General features: G+C 33.2%; 1 protein-coding gene across 1 annotated transcript in view; it reads left to right on the top strand.

The window, feature by feature from the left end:
• The window catches only part of MAGI2 (membrane associated guanylate kinase, WW and PDZ domain containing 2), a 1847576-nt gene that overhangs the window by 1777087 nt on the left and 52301 nt on the right, over window positions 1-18188 (top strand). The window contains exon 21 of the mRNA XM_074194021.1: window positions 1213-1351. Coding sequence (XP_074050122.1) covers window positions 1213-1351 — 139 coding nt within the window. The remainder of the gene's footprint in view (window positions 1-1212; window positions 1352-18188) is intronic.

The following is an 18188-nucleotide window of genomic DNA, read 5'->3' as shown; positions in this document are numbered from 1 at the left end:
CCCACTTCAACACAAAGAATATAGTCTCATAGATTTAGAATTGTCAGGAATTTTAGGTGACATCTGGTCCAGTGTCCTCATTTCATACATGAAGTAATTGAGGCCAAGAAAAGTTGTGACTTGTGTAAGGTGATACAAGAAGTAATTGAGAAAGCAAGACTTTGAACCCCAGCCCTCTTTGACTTCAATCCTCTTTCCATTTACACCTCGTTCAATTCAATTAATAAAGCATTTATTAAATATGTACTATGCATAAGGCAAAATGCTAGACAAAGGGGCTACAATAACAGAAAGAAAACAGACCTTGCCTTCATTCACTCATTCATATGTTTCTTCAACAAGCATTTATTAAATATCTTCTGTGTATGATATACCAATTCTGAGAGAGGTATATAGGCAAATTGGAAATTCTCAGAGAACTCATGAAATCATTTAAAAATTAAAATATGGATATGGATAAATAAAATGTAAATTATAATTATTATATTATAAATGTGATTAAAGAAACATTTTGATGATAGGGTGATCACTTCAACTTAAGGATGTGATGGGAGTCAGAGAGAGGACTGAGAAACAAGGAAGACTTCATGGAGGAGATTACATTTGATCTGGAACATGAAGGTAGCTCTTCATGAAAAAAAAAATCAAAGACCTAAACAAAGAAAGATACCCTGATAATAGCACGTTAAGTAGTTTGAAATTATCTTATGAGATAAAGATAAGCAAAGTTGCATGTTTCAGATTCAGAACACTTTCCTTGAAATGAGTTTGTGTTAAAGTGATAAAATTTCATCAATTATCATCATCATCAATTATCATCATCATCATCATCATCATTCTCACCAAGTAAACACTGATATTTATTAACACTTTAAAATTTTTAAAGTAATTCATGTATGAGACCTCAATGAGATTTCACAATAATCCTAGGAGGTGATCCAAGTATTATTATTCTCATTTGACAAATAAGGAAAGAAGGAATTAGAAAGTCTGTGGCAATCACATTGATATTGACAACAAAGGTGGAATTCAAACTCATTTCTTTTGTGTTCAAGCCTAAACTACACTCTCATGCCACCATATTACTCTGTTATTGGGTAACCTCTTGATCTTTCTAATCCTTTAGAAATGGTAATTCTTTAAGTTTATAACCATACTTGGCTAACTTGGTTAACTTTTGTGTTTATGTTTGTGTGTGTTATTACTTGGCAGGTAGGAGATCAGATCATCGAAATCAATGGGGAAAGCACAAGAGATATGACACATGCCAGAGCGATAGAGCTAATCAAGTCTGGAGGGAGAAGAGTGAGGCTGCTGCTGAAACGTGGGACAGGACAGGTCCCAGAGTACGGTGGGTTTTCATATCATAGCTCCCCTTTAGTGTACTCCTGAAAATATTCTTGTCCCTTTTAGAACTATATCAGTTCTCTACTTCTACCTAACTATATATTTAACTATTATTATATAAATATATTTTAAATACCTATTTTAATAAATATATATAATATGCTACTAAGTATATATACACAATGTTTTCGATTTGAAATGTAGATGATATTAGAGTTTTCCAGGACATCTCTAAGTGTGCTAGGAGATTATGCAAATATTCATGTATTAAAAAGCAGTTTCCTTTTCACCCTAGTAGGGATTTTTTCTGTTCATTTGGATTCACAGTAATTTACAAATTATTTCCTAAAATTACTTGTACATCAGCCACTTTTGATTCTTTAGCAATATTGAAAGACATTCATGCCTTTATTTTGTTTTTGTTTTTTTAGATTTTGCAAGGCAATGGGGTTAAGTGGCTTGCCCAAGGCCACAGGGCTAGGTAATTAGTGCCTGAGGTCGGATTTGAACCCAGGTACTCCTGACTCCAAGGCCGGTGCTCTATCCACTGCGACACCTAGCCGCCGCCCCCCCCCCATTCATGCCTTTATTTATCCAGTTTTTAAGGAAATCTATTTCTAGGCATTTTTATGACTTAGTAATTAACATTTAAAATCCATTTCATCTAGAAGTTGTATTTCTTTCACATTTTGTGATTTGGTTTTCCTCCATTCCACAAATACCCTGTTTTATTATTTACCTGCTGACCTTTCCAGACATCTCTTGTAATGCATTTGAGACCATAAATTTGTGCTTTCACAGAGCTTTTGAGTGATTATTTCCCTATGGCCAGCTTAGAATACTATCAAAGCCATTATTTTATAGTGCATCACAGTATGGGTCTGTCACATGAAATGCAGTGGAATGAACTGAGAAAACTACAGGAAAGGTTTGAGCTGGTCAATTATCCAATAATGCAATCAATGTAAATGAATGATTTGAACATGGGAGCTCCTTCCCAACTTACTAAAACTCACTTTCCTTTCCCCACCCCACCCAAGAAACACATCCTAATGACACTTTTTGCATGAATCATCCAGGAATTGTTTCAATTTCCATTTCATTTTCCCAGTTCATACATAACCTCTGAGCCCAGTGGAACTATACAGAGCTGGTCCATAGTAAATACTTATTAAATCATTATTTAATTTAATAATTTATCCTTCAATAAAAAAAAACTGTTAATCTCAAAGAAAACAGTACCAAATAAACAGTCCCTTAAATTTAGAACACAAAAGTTTTCTTTAGGACCTGTGAAATGTAAGGAACTACTTCATAACAAAGACCATCTCTAATGTCATTTAGTGTTTTTAATAATGTTAAAAACATTAATTAACTTGAACATTCAATATAAGCCAAATTCTGCTACAGGAATCAATTAGGAATTAGTGTTAAGTATTTTATAAATTATATAAACTTTGATATACATTTGATTCCCTAAACCATTCAATAATTAATAATGTCATAGTGTTCTACAAATTGTAATCATTTCTTCAAATCTTTATTTACAATGAACATATATTTCACTTAACTATTAGAATCTGACTAAATCTTACCTAGGCAAGAAAAAAGTTAATCATATGTTAGCAGGTGCAATCAAATAAAAAAACCTAATTTTTATATATATATATATATATATAATTCAAAAATAAAACACTATTACTACTACTACTTACTACTACTACTACTACTACTACTACTACTACTACTACTACTACTCAAAAATATATATCATCATTCACTTCCTTGATTGTTCCCATGTGCCTCATAACTTCCATGAATTTGAGGTGAACCTTCAACCTCCAATACTCTCAGCAGATTTATAATTAGAAATTATATAAGTAATAGTATGCATCAATGGGCAGCTAGATGGTGCAGTATATAGATAGGTCTAGAGTTAAAAAGACCTGAATTCAAATTCAGTCTCAGATACTTCCGAACTATATGATTCTGGGCAAATCACTTAACCCTGTTTCCCTCAGTTTCTAGTCCATAAAATGAGCTGAGAAGGAAATGGCAAATCCTCTACAATCTTTTCCAAGAAAACCCCAAATGGAGTTTCTCAGCAGCAACAAAAAGTTGCATCATAACAAAAAATATTAATTCAATCCTATGAATCAAAGAATAGATTTACAACAGATGATTAAAATACATTTTAGCAATGATTGGATCAACTTTAATTTATCCAGAGGTATCAAACCAAAGTTAAATATTTCAGAGAAAAAACAATTTGCTTATCACTTAAGTTTAGAATCATACCATTCAGAATGGTCCTTAATTCTGGTGAAAGTTATGTTGTGTCTCTCCATTTTTCCCAGATCCCACAGTCCCAGACTTGTTTAGTTATATTCAATCTATCTGGTTGGTTTCAATATTAACTAGATTTTGACTGTAGAATAAAAACATAACAGATTCCAAAGAAATTCACTTTGAAGAGAAGTAAGTACACAAGAAACTAGACATTTGCTCTTGAGGCAAAACTAATGTTATGGATGAAAAGTTTTCACAAGAAGCTTATGAGGTTGAGGATCAGCTCAGCAATTTTCTACAATGTAACAGTAATTTTTGAAAGAGTGATATTTCTGCCACCTTTCAGGGGCTAATTAGGAAACAAGCAATTCAAAGAAGCAACCATATCAGAGGATGACACAAACCTCCCTGAAGTAGTAGTAAACCCCCAAGACTAAAAAATATAATAATTCTTCTAACTGAAGTTGATAGAATATAATGAAAACCAATATATACACATATATGTATACATATGTGTGTGTATTTTGTACTTAATATCAAAAAGAGTGAGTGAACAAAGTTAGAAGTAGGGTCTCTTTCCTGGCAACAAATGGAGAGCTTATGTTTACCGGTTAGCCAGAAGGACAGTGTTATATTTTTGGTGTCTAATATTATCTTAATTACAGGAAATTTAATTTCATTTGATTGTTGTAATGAATTTAAATTTTGTGCCATTCAATCCTGAGATTTACTGTTGTGAGCCTCTTAAATTTCAGATTCCAAGCTTAGCTAAATTCCATCACCAAAGGATTATTTTGTGGCTTATTGGAGCCCATGGGAGATATACCTTAACCTCCCAAGGAACTTCATGCTTAACGCAGTAAGGGAAAGACTAAACTCTGAAGATTATCAGACTGTAGAACCCTTGTCTAGTTAATGATTTCAGAGATATCAGCCAACCCTCTGATACCTACACAACTGGAAACATCTTTGAAACAAGACCTTTATCAGGATTTATGAGCAATGTCAAGAAAAATCAGGACTTAGTCAAGAGAAATAGAAAAAAAAGGAAAAAAAATACCTAGCATCATACTCCTAAGGTGTTCTGTGACAGAGAGATAAGCACAGAGGCAAAGGAAAGAAAAACCATCCAGGGCAGTTGACAGATTATTGACTGAGAAAAATCGGTATGAATCCAAGTGAGCTAAGAAAAGGAATAAAATGGGCTACAAATGTGTCATACATCCTGGGGCAGAAATTACTTTAGTATTCAAAAGCTCTCTCTGTCAACTCAGAGGAGAAAATTCACAAATTCAGCAGGGAAATCAGTGGTCACACAGAGAGATCTGTCAGAAGAACCATGAAGGGGACCAAAGGATGATAAAAGGGTGTGGAAGTGGTAGAACTTGAAAGAGAAGCTTGGGAGATCTAGTTCTCTACACTAAACCTTAGTTGGTGTTGAGGTCAGACAAAGGAATCAATTGTTGGCATTTATCCTCAACCTGAACTAACACACCACTGAGCCAAGGGAAAAAGTACACCATACTTAACCATAATAATATACTTGTGCTTTGGTTACAAAAATGTGCATTGGTCACTTTTGATTCTTTAGCAATAATTAAAGACATTCATTCCATTGACAGAAAATTTACCCCTAAAACCTCTCAACCTGTAGGGATAAATGATATAACTCTTTGCCTTGAAATACATTCTTCAATCAAATCATGGCAAAAGTCATGAATGTTCCCCTCATTTCATAAAACAAAAGAAAACAGACTTGTCTTCTAGAAAAGAACAAGGCTCCAACATAAGGTTCTTAACAAGGCTCTCAACATTTATATTTGATCTAAATAAAGCAAAAAAGAAACAGGCTCTTTTGCTACAATTAATATGTTGGTCTCTCAAAAGTCAGGTTAATCTGCATTATCAAAAAGTAAAAGGGAAACAACAATAATAATAGTTAACATTTATTTATCACTTTCCACTATCTCATTTGATCCTTACAACTACCCTGTGAGGCACTGCCATTTTCCCCATTTTACAGGTGAGGAAACTGAGGCAGACAGAGGTTAAGTGACTTGCCTATGGTCATACAATTAGGAAGTATTTGAGATCACATTTGAATTCTTTTCTTCCTGGCTTCAGGTCTGCTGCTGTATGCATTGTATCACCTACCTTCCTATAGGCAACAAAGTCAGACTAAACATTTCTAGCCACAAAGCTGTGATTAAGTAAAAATAGCATCTACAGAAAGAAGGAATTCAGTAAATTGGCTTTTTGTTTATACTTTTATTCCCAAAGTTAATTGTGTAAATATATGTTTCTACCTCAATTATCAGCCCTTAGAAAATGAAACTGAACTGTTCAAGTACAGTCAAACTTCATTAGTTTAGATTAATTTTGGAGAAAGGCCTGTCTCCATGCCATAGAACATTGTTAAAGAAATGAAATTTATGGCTTTCAAGAATACACAGTCACTGTAACTAGGAAAGAGTTATTGCCTAATAGGTAAAAATGATTTAAAATTATCACATTGAAACACCACCTTAATCTGTGCTGCCCTTTTATACTGCAATGTCATTATTTATACATAAACATCACTTCTAACTTTCTTTAGAAATAGGATGTTCTATGAAATAGGAAAATAGTCTCCTTATCCTCCTGACAGTATGCATTTGCTTATCTAGTCACTTTCATTAGATATTTCATACAATATAATAAAATCAAAGCAGACAGTCTTAATTTTTTTTAAAAATTAATCTTAAGAATAAAAGTCTTTCCCAAAACAAGAATAGGAATAGACACTAAATCTCTGGTTTCATGAATATAAGAAATTCTTAGATGTTTCCTCTATCAATGCAGGTCAGCATCTTCTCTTCCCATTTTTATTCCAAGGGAAGTCCCCAGAACATTCACCTGGAATCACATAGCTGGCGTATCACAGGCAGCATAAGACACATGCTTTAAAGACCAATACAAATTAGAACAAACTTTGATAGAGAAAGGAGATCTGAATTCATTAAAAAGTATGAATAATTTAGCTAAAGAATAGTGATAAAGCTTCCACAAAGCCCTTCATTCTAGCATGTTGAGTTCTTGAACCATGGTAGCAGAGTGTAATCTTTGGCCAATGCTCTCACTATAAGAGAAACTACAACAACAAAAACAATAAAACTCAATAATAATTAACATTTATATAATGCTTAGTATGTACTGGTCACTTTATAATTAAGTTCTCATTTGGATGGAGCAGCAAGGTGTCTCAGTGTAGTTAGTTCTGGAGTCAGGAAGACCTGAGTTCAAATTTGACCTCAAATATTTACTAGCTGTCTGACCCTGCATCAGTTTTCTCATCTGTAAAATGAGCTGGAAAAGGAAATACAAACCACTCTAGTATCTTTATTTTTTAAAAATGGGATCACTATGAATCAGACATGACTAAAATAACTGAACAGCAAGAACAAATTTTCATTTGATCTTTACAAATACCCTACAAAGTAGGTGTTATTATCCCCATTTTATAGATGAGACAGACAGAGATTAAGTGACTTGCCCAAGGTCATACTGAAAAAAAAAATAGGAAGAACAAGGTCTAGCCTAGCAAAGCACAGAGGAGGTGATGATTTCTTTGGCTATGGCAATGTATGAAATACAAAATGGCACTCAGTGGTAATCAACTACCTACCACAGTGGCACACTGATTTTTTTTCAAGGCAAATAAGGTTAAGTGGCTTGCCCAAGGCCACACAGCTAGGTAATTATTAAGTGTCTGAGGCCGGATTTGAACTCAGGTACTCCTGACTCCAGGGCCAGTGCTCTATCCACTGCACCACCTAGCCACCCCTGGCACACTGATTTAAAAAAAAAAGGCAAAGTACTAAGAATCAGGTTCCTGATGGGCTATAAAACTTAATGGAATTGTTACTCTAAATGTAATATCCTTATCTTCTCATCAAGAGGGGAGAAGTTGAATCATGTCAGTCTTAAACTTTAAGCCAAAAGACAAGAGGAAGTTGCAAATAAATGGAAAGATGTCCTAGAGGGACAAATTATGCTATGGATGGTATTCATTTATCCTGCATCTGCGGCAACAAGAAACATTATCACAGAGGATACTTGTATTGCAGTGCTTATGAAGAGAGTTTACAAAAAAGATCACCATGAAGATAATTACTTTTATGGGAAAATAAACTCCATAAAGAAGTCAAACCTTATGATATATTTTTATTTTAAATATGTATATACATATATATATAAAAATAATTTTCTTTAGTGACATATTTAAGAGCAAGTAAGGTATATACATACCTTATATAGAAGGTATATACATGCCCCATTCAAATATTTAAATATTTAAAGATATTAGTGAAAAAGTCATCAGAAGAATGGAAATGTGCTTGAATTATTATTAATAATCTGTTAATTATTAATATTAATTATTAAGAAATGAAAGAGACCAAATCTTTTAAATTTTGAATTATCATTTATATCATGAACAGAGGAAAGTTTAGCAGCACTAGACATGACAAGATACCAATACATCTCAAAAAATAAAAATTGTTTTTTTAACAGACAGGAAATTAATCAATAAACAATCATTAAGTATCTACTCTCTGACAGATACTGTTTTAGACATTGGGGGACAAAAAAGACAAAAAAAATATGAGACAATCTCTGTTTTTATGGAGCAAAATCACTAGTTGCCAATTTGGTAATCAATTTGGAATCACCTGTCTGAATATAATCAGATTTTTCAGCTTATTACAGAGAACAAAATCAATATTAAATCAGAACATAGATTGCAAATGAGATGCAAGGGCGGCTAGATGGCATAGTGGATAGAGCACCGGTCCTGGAGTCAGGAGTACCTGGGTTCAAATCCCATCTCAGACACTTAATAATTACCTAGCTGTGTGGCCTTGGGCAAGCCACTTAACCCCGTTTGCCTTGCAAAAACCTAAAAAAAAAAAATGAGATGTAGTTTTCAATTTAAACTTGACCTATTTAAACAAGCTATTAACCCACCCACCCCCAAGTTGGAAATAAATAAAAGGACAAATAAATATAAATTATCAACATTCCTAAGGAAATTTTAACTAATAAATACTAAACACCACAATAAGGAAGCCAGGAGAACCAGAAACTATGGCAGTCATAAAAGTCATATATGAATGCTGCTATCACAATCAAGCATGAAGAAATAGAATGAGATGAAAGAAAACAAAGTGTGAAGAATAGCTAGAGTATGCCTAACATACATGAAGGAGGTTCATGCTATATAAGACATTAGGTGACTAATTCTCAAGACAGCTGAAAAAGAGGACTCTGTCAAATAATTGGGAAAAAAAATCATGTACTTCATAGCTATTCAGAAAAAGGCGAACAAGAAAGTCAATAAGTACCAAAATTTTTACCTCTTTCACATATTTAAAAAAGCTTTCGGATTGTTCTAAATCATGCATTCCTGATAAAAATTATGAACAGGAATCAATAGGCTTTCACCAAATAATCAATCATAGATTATCTTCACAGTAAAACAATTAAATTTAATTTAATATCTTATTGCAGTTATTTTCTGTTGACTACATAAAGCATTTTATTCAATAGAGGAAAACACTTCTCCCAAAGACTCTCCTCCCATAAGAAGACTACCATGCAGATAGTAAATTGACATAAGATTTCTTTGAAATAGTCAGCAGGAAAAATAACTTTGTTTAGTGACATACTTAAGAGCAAGAAAGGTATAAAACTGGAAAATACATCCTCATCAAAGATTTTTTGCTATTCTTATAGAGGTTGTCCAGTGAAAAGAACATCCTTCAAACACTATTGTTGCATATATATGCTTACTAGATTGACCCAAAATCTTGTGGAGTCTCCTAAATGAGATTTAATGATCACTCAAAATCCACCCAAGAAAAAAATCAAGTGATTGAAGAATGCTTATTGCTCAGATTATTGAGTTGAATATATGATGAATTAAGCCAATCTTTGAGTCAGTTTGTATGTATATTTGTGCCTATGAATGTGTATATGTCAGTATATATATATATATATGTATATATATATATATATGTATATATAGTGTAAATAAATTTGAGTATATACATATCTTGGGATATATAAATATATAAGTGGACAATGAATCCATCTGTCCAATGAGTCCAATTGCAGATGTATGTGAGTATGTATGGAATTTGAGTATGTACATATCTTGGCTTAATTGTAAATGGACAATGAATTGGACATAGCAAGGTAAAAAGAAAATAGAATGAATTGTTTTTGAAAATTTTAAAGACTGGCCCCAATCATATAGAGCAATGACTCTAAGCATTTCCCTAAAAAACCAAAGCTCAATTTTTGGTTTTAGTATTCTTATGTCTTATAACTTAGAATCATGAAATACCATAATCACTAAAATTATCAAAGCTGTGTAGCACATCAACTTCCTTAAGGGAAATGGGCTGAAGCATATTACCAATGAAGTTTACAAGAAGCAACATTAAAAAGACCATAAAGTCACATATGCCTAGAAAAAGAGACAGCCTGGTAATGTTGCAAGAACACAAGACAGACAATAAACGAATGAATGTTCCATTGGTATCTACATGATATTAAGAAAACTAGAGGAAGAGCCCCCAATATGTTAAGTGCATATCTACAGATGATTTTGGGAAGATAGGGGCAAAAGTTCCAAAAATATGATCATAATCTATCTTTTAGATGAGTATACACATGGGATGACACTAAAGATACCTGGAAATATCAGTTTCCTAAAAAATGGAATTTTATTCATTTCAGCTACCAAAGAAACCCAAATTTATCCAACATAATTTTATCATGTAGAAACACATAAACCTAGGACTTGTTTTGTTGAATAAATGAGAAGTGGTTGAATCTTAGTATATAAATGAGTATTTCTAATTTTTAAGAGGATATAAATACGAGGATTTAATACAATTAATATTTAATATAATGCTTTGTAGTTCATGAACTACTTTAAAATACTTTTTTTCTTTAGCCTTCACAACTTCATAAAATGAGCAATGAACTATCATTATCCCCATTTTACAGAGAAGAATATTGAGTCAGAGAATGCTTAAGTCACTTAACTGTTAAGGGGTGAAGCCAGGACTCAAAGCCAAGTTCTATGGCCCTAAAGTCAGTCTTCTTACCACACTCAATGACTTTAAAAACTGTTATCTTATTGCACTACCCCACATCTTCTTTAAATATTCCCTTATATGTACTATTAGTCTGTACTGTCCTTGAAAAATATAAACACATCACAAATTCAAAACTAATAAGAGTTTCCTTTTAGGAATTTGTTCACTCCATGGTGGACATAAGCCAGTAGCTATTCTTCACTGTATTATATTCACCTAGATACCAAAAACCCTGTCACTTAACATCCCAGAATTTGTATAGGTGTATTGAGATTACCCAGAATAATACAAAGAGAATGAAAGATTCCTCATTGCCTTCAACTCCCCCTTAGAAACCAAGTTTATGAGAGTCTTTAAATGGCTCCATAGCCTTTGTACTAATTCACCTGCATTTTTAATAGGGCAAAAGCAGCATGCTCCAATAATAAATTCTGAAATTTAATTTCAGCTTCTGACATTCATGGTTGAACGTATCTTCCTTTTTCATGAGATATTCCACAAATCACTCAAAAAAACCTTCAACTTAGAAAGGAAAAAAATGATAAACTGTTTTTTAAAAAAAGTAGACAGCAGGAGGGTAGACTGCCAAAATCCCTGCCTGTTGCCCATGTAGAGGAGGTTTTCTTTACTTTTCTAAAAAGATCCCAAGACTGGCATTTGCAGTTGTCCCAAGAGACACTTTAACCAGATAAATAATGACTAAGTTGTAGCCTCATAGAGGTAGAAGCTGAAAGCTGCCATGGAATGCTAACTCATAGCTCCAGAATTAATTTCCCTACTAACCAGTCATTAGTCCTATGAAAGGCTCATTTTTTTATTTATTTCTTCTTGGAGTATGAGAAAATTCTTTCTCATCTATAAATACCTTATTTGTCACCTTCAATGAGCATTTGGCTTTTTGAAGAATTTAGGTAACCTTAAGACTTGCTATAATGTTTTGTAACTTCTATGAATCCTTGATCTCATTGATGAGAAGTCTCCCCTGCAGTGGCACATATTGTAACCTCACTATCACTTTCTTGTCCTATGTAACTCCTATGTGACTTCCAACAAGTCCTTCATGGGGGGTTTTCCCAGTCTACTAGCGTGCCACCTCTCAATTTATTGACATTATGTGACTATCAGTAAAGCTAATGGGCTAACCTTTAGTTATCCTTTGTGCCTAATTACATGATAAATATACCTCCTTTTCTAATCCTGGATCTTTCATCCTAAATATCAATTAAACTTATGTTTCTGTTGTCAATATATTACAGTCTACTCTCACCTACTGTTTTTGTCTCCATGCATTTCGGGTGACCTACAATTTCAGTTCTTTGTAGACTGTGGCATTTCAAGTCAACAAACCTTCATTAGTCAAAAAACCTACATTGTGCCAGTCATTGTGTGAAGAACTAGGCTGTAAAGAAAGATAAAAATAGTCCCTGATTTCCAAGGGATTCATAGGCTAATAAAAGAATCAAGTAAACAATTATAAAAATATACATATATATAGATAGATGGATCTACATATATATATATCAGATAACCTAAAGATAATCTCAGAGAGAAGACATCAACATTAAAGGGAACAAGGAAGGACTTCTTACAGAAGACAGAATTTTCATTGAGACCTGAAGGAAATTAGGGAATCCAGGAGGAAGAGATATGTGCAGGGATTCAAAACTGTGATTTCACTTGTGTGGGAGACTCCCCACTCTCAAAAGAAAGAAAACTCTGTTCTTCCCCTTTTAGTGTTAGAGTTTTCTAATAGTTATTTTATATAAACATGCTTCATACATTGTGTGTATGAGCTGAGATCCACCAGCCTCAGCCTCTCCTCCATTAACTGGAACCACAGGTGCTCATTCCATGCCAACTAGCACTGTCAATTCTAAAATTCTGCTTAGAGCCAATTTCTCCTTACAGCCATGGTAATAAATATTATAAAATTATCACCTACCACCTCACTCAAAGACAAAGAGATATGTCTAACACACTGACCAGCTAAGGTATATCTCTTAGCCACATGGACTGATGACCTGAACCAATCACTACTCTTTAACTTCTCTCTCAATTTAATATGCCTTGAATTGATTAACATGGCACTGTCTGAATTCTCAAGTAATTAAGCTCTCTTGTGCTTCATTCTACACCCAGTGTGGATTCCTAAAGAAAAAATCCACCTTTGCTTCTAATATAAGGTTTCCCCAACCACATGCACAAAATGAAGAAGTAAAAGAAATATTTATTATAGAAATGAGATATGAAGAGGAAGTTTATTTCCACACAAAAAGGGAGATACCAAGAAGTAAAGAATTATAAAATGATGAGAACAGAATCCAGTAATCTATCACAACTAGTAAAATTCAAGTCTCTTTGGGACACCAATTGTTTCTTTTTTGAGGTTGCAATTTAGTTATTTCACTTTTGGCCTCCAATGAGCAGTTCAATCAAATACCAAAGAGGATATTCTTTCCATTGACCTTTCTTTCTCTCTAATACTATACTCTTTCCTTGCCACAAGTCTGCTCCCACTGCTGTGCCATTTGCAACTTCCAGAAGAGGCTCTGTTGCTTCTTCCCAAAACTTGCAGGCCTGCCAGGATATTTTAATGTTCACAAGGTCAGTGCTAAAAAGGGCACACAAAACTGAAAAAGGCAATTATAAGCCTTAAATAATCCTGAGAAGAGGAGGCACAACCACCTTTATGATAAAATAGAGAAGAACCTGGAGTCACAAAGAGTCAGATTTGATTGAAAATGACTGTAATGGTACCTCTTAATATATGGACGCTACATACTATATAAATACCAGGTAATTTTGAAAGAGAGACAGTAACACTTTAATGGATCAGGAAAGACCTAACATAGGAAGACACTTGAGTCAAGTTTTGGTATATTAATCATGTGGAGAAGACTATTGGTTTTTGATTTCTGATTTCAGATCATGACTATGATCAGGAACTTCAAGTTTGAATATGAAAGGGGCAACTAGGTGGCACAGTGGATAAAGCACTGAGTCAGGAGTACCTGAGTTCAAATCCAGCCTCAGACACTTAATAATTATCTAGTTGTGTGACCTTGGGCAAGCCACTTAACCCTAACCCCATTGCCTTGCAAAAACTAAAAAAAAAAAGTTTGGATATGAAACATATTCATCTTCATTTTCTTTAAATATTTTGTTAAGCAAAATTAGTAAGAAATAATTACTTTTTTGTATTTGATTCCTAACACCACTATCCCCCACCCATCAAATCCAGCCAATGTTCATATTTCCCTGCTATTTCTTTCAAAAACAGCCTGTGGTGATTAATGTGACCTTCTGTACCTTGGCCTTCCCAGAACATGTCTTTTGGGATAGTGAAGATTTTGTAAGAACTAAATGTATTGCTTCTCTGGGTGACATTTAAAATATGGCAACAACTTTTGCTCAACCACTGTTGCACAAGATTACTTGCATTTTGACAAGGCAAAGTAGGCAACTTGATAAATTCTGAAACTTACTTTGGGGTCTGACATTTATGGCTAAACATCTTCTTTACTACAAAAATATTCTTTCAGTTCAGTTTAACAAACATTTATTGTATACCTTGAAAAATAATAGCTGGCCATTAGGTTCAAATCAAAATTTCATGTTAAGGATCAGCTCCCACATAAACAAATGTATATTTTAATAGTTTTTTAAATTAGATCAACATATTTATATATCTCTCTTGTATAGGTGAAAACAAATACAAATTCAGGTTTTATGTTATGAAGTACCTGAATATATTATACGTATATTTATCCATGAGAGTATGCATACAAATGAAATATAAAGAGGATAATATTTTCTACTAGAAGAAATTTAATTTTTAAGTCAAAATAACTTTAAACAATTTTCAAAAAGATGTTGATGTATGCCTTACCTTACCTGATATAGGTGGCAGTTTAACAAGTCTTATCATTGAGAAGAGTGTATGAATATAAGCCTTATTTTTTTTCTGAGAGCAAACAAATTCCAAAGTTTGGTATAGAAAAAAATGCAAAGCATAAAGTAAAAAGGAGGAGAAGGAGGTTTTAGCAACAATCTGGTTAATGTTTTTATTGTAAATTAGCAAAACTATTGATTCAAACTTCAAAGTGTTGTGCTATCTCCATAGATCACGTTAACCAGGCATATTTCATCTCCTTTTCAACGTACTATGAAAACAAAGTCAAAGAAATCTGTTATTTCTTTGTATGAGGGAACTGAATGCTTTAAAGGATCTTCTTGAGTGAGAACTCTCTCTACCAATGTACCTCTAAATTCATCTACAGCTTTTAGTCAAATTTCCTGGAGCCCTGAGAGGCTAGGACTTGCCCATGGTGATTTAGTTTATATGTATCTGAGACAAGATGTGAACCCAGGTCTTTTTTTACTTCAATACCAGCCCCTTATCTACTCCATCACTCAACCTTTCATTCACATCCGTCAGTGGTCTATTATTGGAAGATTATTGACAGAGGAAATCTAGACATTTTTTTTTAGATAGATACTTAAAGAGCTATATCCATTTACTGAACACAGATCAAAGCAGCCATTAAAACTTTGGAATCAAAGCCTTTAGGTGAGTGATTTCATGTTTTGAAGTCTCAAGGAAATTTCTTGCTTCATTATTTTTATTTGTTTTCTAATCAAAAGAAAATAAGGCCATATTGAATTTGAATTATAAGTAAATTGATAGGGTGGGTAAAAGGAGAAAAATATCAAAATAAGAGATTATAACAGAAGACATGCATGGATCTCTCAAATGAAATTACTGTGATTTACCATCCAAAGGGCAGAGTTGATACCCTAAGGAAGCACTATTCTATGTGCATGAGTTCTATAAAAGACTCGAATTTCAAAAAATTATCTGAATATTTGCTGCTCCTTAAAAGTACTTTAAGATGTCCTCAATGTTTTAATAAAATCTACTTCTCATATATTTGTAATTTAGTCTTTTGCTACTTTAACTTGCTGCATGCCTATCAGTATCAGCTTTACTTAAAGACTTTTTCTGCTATCAAATATTTTTTATTCAACTATTCTAAACATACTAAGAAATCTTTGTTCTAACAGTAATAATATATCTTTTTATCACTGGTTCTGTTAATTCTAATGATTGGTCCTAGGCTGTTCCTCCCCTTCCTTTAGGAATGGTACCTTCCAGTCTCTCCATGTGCATGAAAAGTGACAAGCATGGGTCCCCATATTTCTACTTATTGGGCCACCCTAAAGACACGGTTTGTAAAATCTGCATGAATATTATCCTTCTTCTAATAAACTTTGTTTTTGTATGTTTTTAACTGTTTTAATGCTCCCTCTCTCTTAGTAGTTTTTCTAATTGATATTTTTATATTGGCCACTATTCAGTATTTAAGAACACCGAATTAGTAAGGATGTCATTTGTGGGTGGGTGTTATAGGAAAATAGAGATAGAAAACCCTATTTGACATTCTATTGTGACTAACAGTATTATTATAGCATAATTCCCTGGAGAGAGGAAAATGGTGCATTGAATATGGTGCATTGAACTTTGGTAAGAATCTGACCACAATACTTCAATTTAGTAACTTCACTCAATCCCTCAGGACTCTTGAATTGCTTTACTTCAAAAAACAATCAGGCATTTACTCAGTACAGTCTTTGGAATAGTTCTTCCTTGGTCAGTAGGATGAAGGAAGAAGGAGCAATGACTTAAACACTGACCCTAGAAATATTGTCAAAGGACCTGGCTTCACGGCAAGTTGCCCATCAAGCTTTGTGAAGGTTATCCAATTCTGAGTTCTACTTTCCACTCTCCATATTCAACAATACATTAAGCTGAAAGTAATTTGTATACATTGGAGATGTCTCCATGAATTACTAGCCATATTTTTCTCAAAATATTCAAAACTATTAGCCACTTTTCCCCCTACAACTTAGCTGTGTATTTTTGGACAACAATATCTTTTAATACAGAAATTATAAAGAAAATATGTTATTAAATGATAGCCTTGCAGATAATATTCAACTAACTTTTCATCCCATTAACTATTTATTAGATCAGTTCACATTTTTATATGATGTTACACGATGCATTTTAAATGACTTTCTAGAGAGATATAACTGCAGTTTTATAATTGGAAAGATATTTGTAACAATCTGGTTTTTGGGGGGATCGTCTTAAAATAGAAACCAAAAGTCCTGTGTCTGAAAAACATTGTGTGCCTATAGAGATATGAATCAGACTGATTCATCTTTCTGTGCTGTATACATCCATCACTCATTATTACTTCCTATCCTAATACCCACCTTCTTTATCACTCCTAACACAATACCATTCCCATCATAATGAAGAAGTTTAAGTTTTGGTTTTTTTTATTCATTTGTTTGTTTTTCTCAGAATTATAATTACCATAGAGAACTCCTGATGCTGAAACGTCCTTTATGAATAAAGACAACTCTCTAAAACTTTAGATTTCATAAGAGTTGCAGATTCACTTTGGTAAAGAAAACAAAGACATAAAGTATAAATTAACAAAATAGACACATAAGTAATGTCTGATAATGTATACCTCATTCCCCACCTATAATTTTTCATCTCTCTATCAAGAAAGTTATATTTCTTCATCATCATTCCTCTGGAGTCAAGATTGATCTCCCGAAATTCCAGATATATATATATCTATACATATATATATATGATATCTCACAGCTTATTACCTTTACATCACATTCATATTCCCACTCAAGTGGGTAACTACTTTATTTCCAATTGCCAAAAAAAAAGGATTGCTATAAATATTTTTGTATATTTAGAACCAATGCCAAGCTATTGATATCCCTGAATCCTAGACTATGAACAATTTAATCATTTTTCTAGCATAGTTATAAATTGTTTTCTAGAATGATTGGATGAATTGGTATTTTATTAAACTTCTCTTCTCATGGCCTCTTCAAAGTAGACGACTTCCATTTTTTAACTTCTGTAAAGTTCTGATTTTTCTATAAAAAACTTTTTCCCATTACCGAAGCCCCTCCTGGTTATAGGCATAAATGTAATATTCTCCCCAAAATAGGATTAGTCTCTAGGAGAGTGAATTATTTAGCCAACCCATGCTGCTAAATGCTTCTTTGCCAGATCAAGTGGCAATGCCAAATATATCCTGTCCCAATCATTTCCTGCCAATGTTTCTAAAAATTGGAATTGTCATTTTCTCATATCTTTGTAAGTGCTTATCTCCCAAAAATACATTATAGTACAGAAGAAAGCTATCTGTAAAATAAAAAAGAAAGTCCCATTTATTGAATAATACTCCAGTGAAAAAGAAAAATCAGATTTTATTAAGACATAGTTGTATAAAATTCATTGGGGAAATCTAATAGAAAGACCTCAGCTTAAAGTAGAGCAAAAATTCTATTTCTCCTTCTCAAAAGAAA

Source organism: Macrotis lagotis, chromosome 7 (genome assembly GCF_037893015.1).
Source record: "Macrotis lagotis isolate mMagLag1 chromosome 7, bilby.v1.9.chrom.fasta, whole genome shotgun sequence".
In the NCBI taxonomy this organism is placed as follows: domain Eukaryota; kingdom Metazoa; phylum Chordata; class Mammalia; order Peramelemorphia; family Peramelidae; genus Macrotis; species Macrotis lagotis.
The sequence above is the reverse complement of the archived record's forward strand: the minus strand, read 5'-3'. Positions and strand labels throughout refer to the sequence as shown.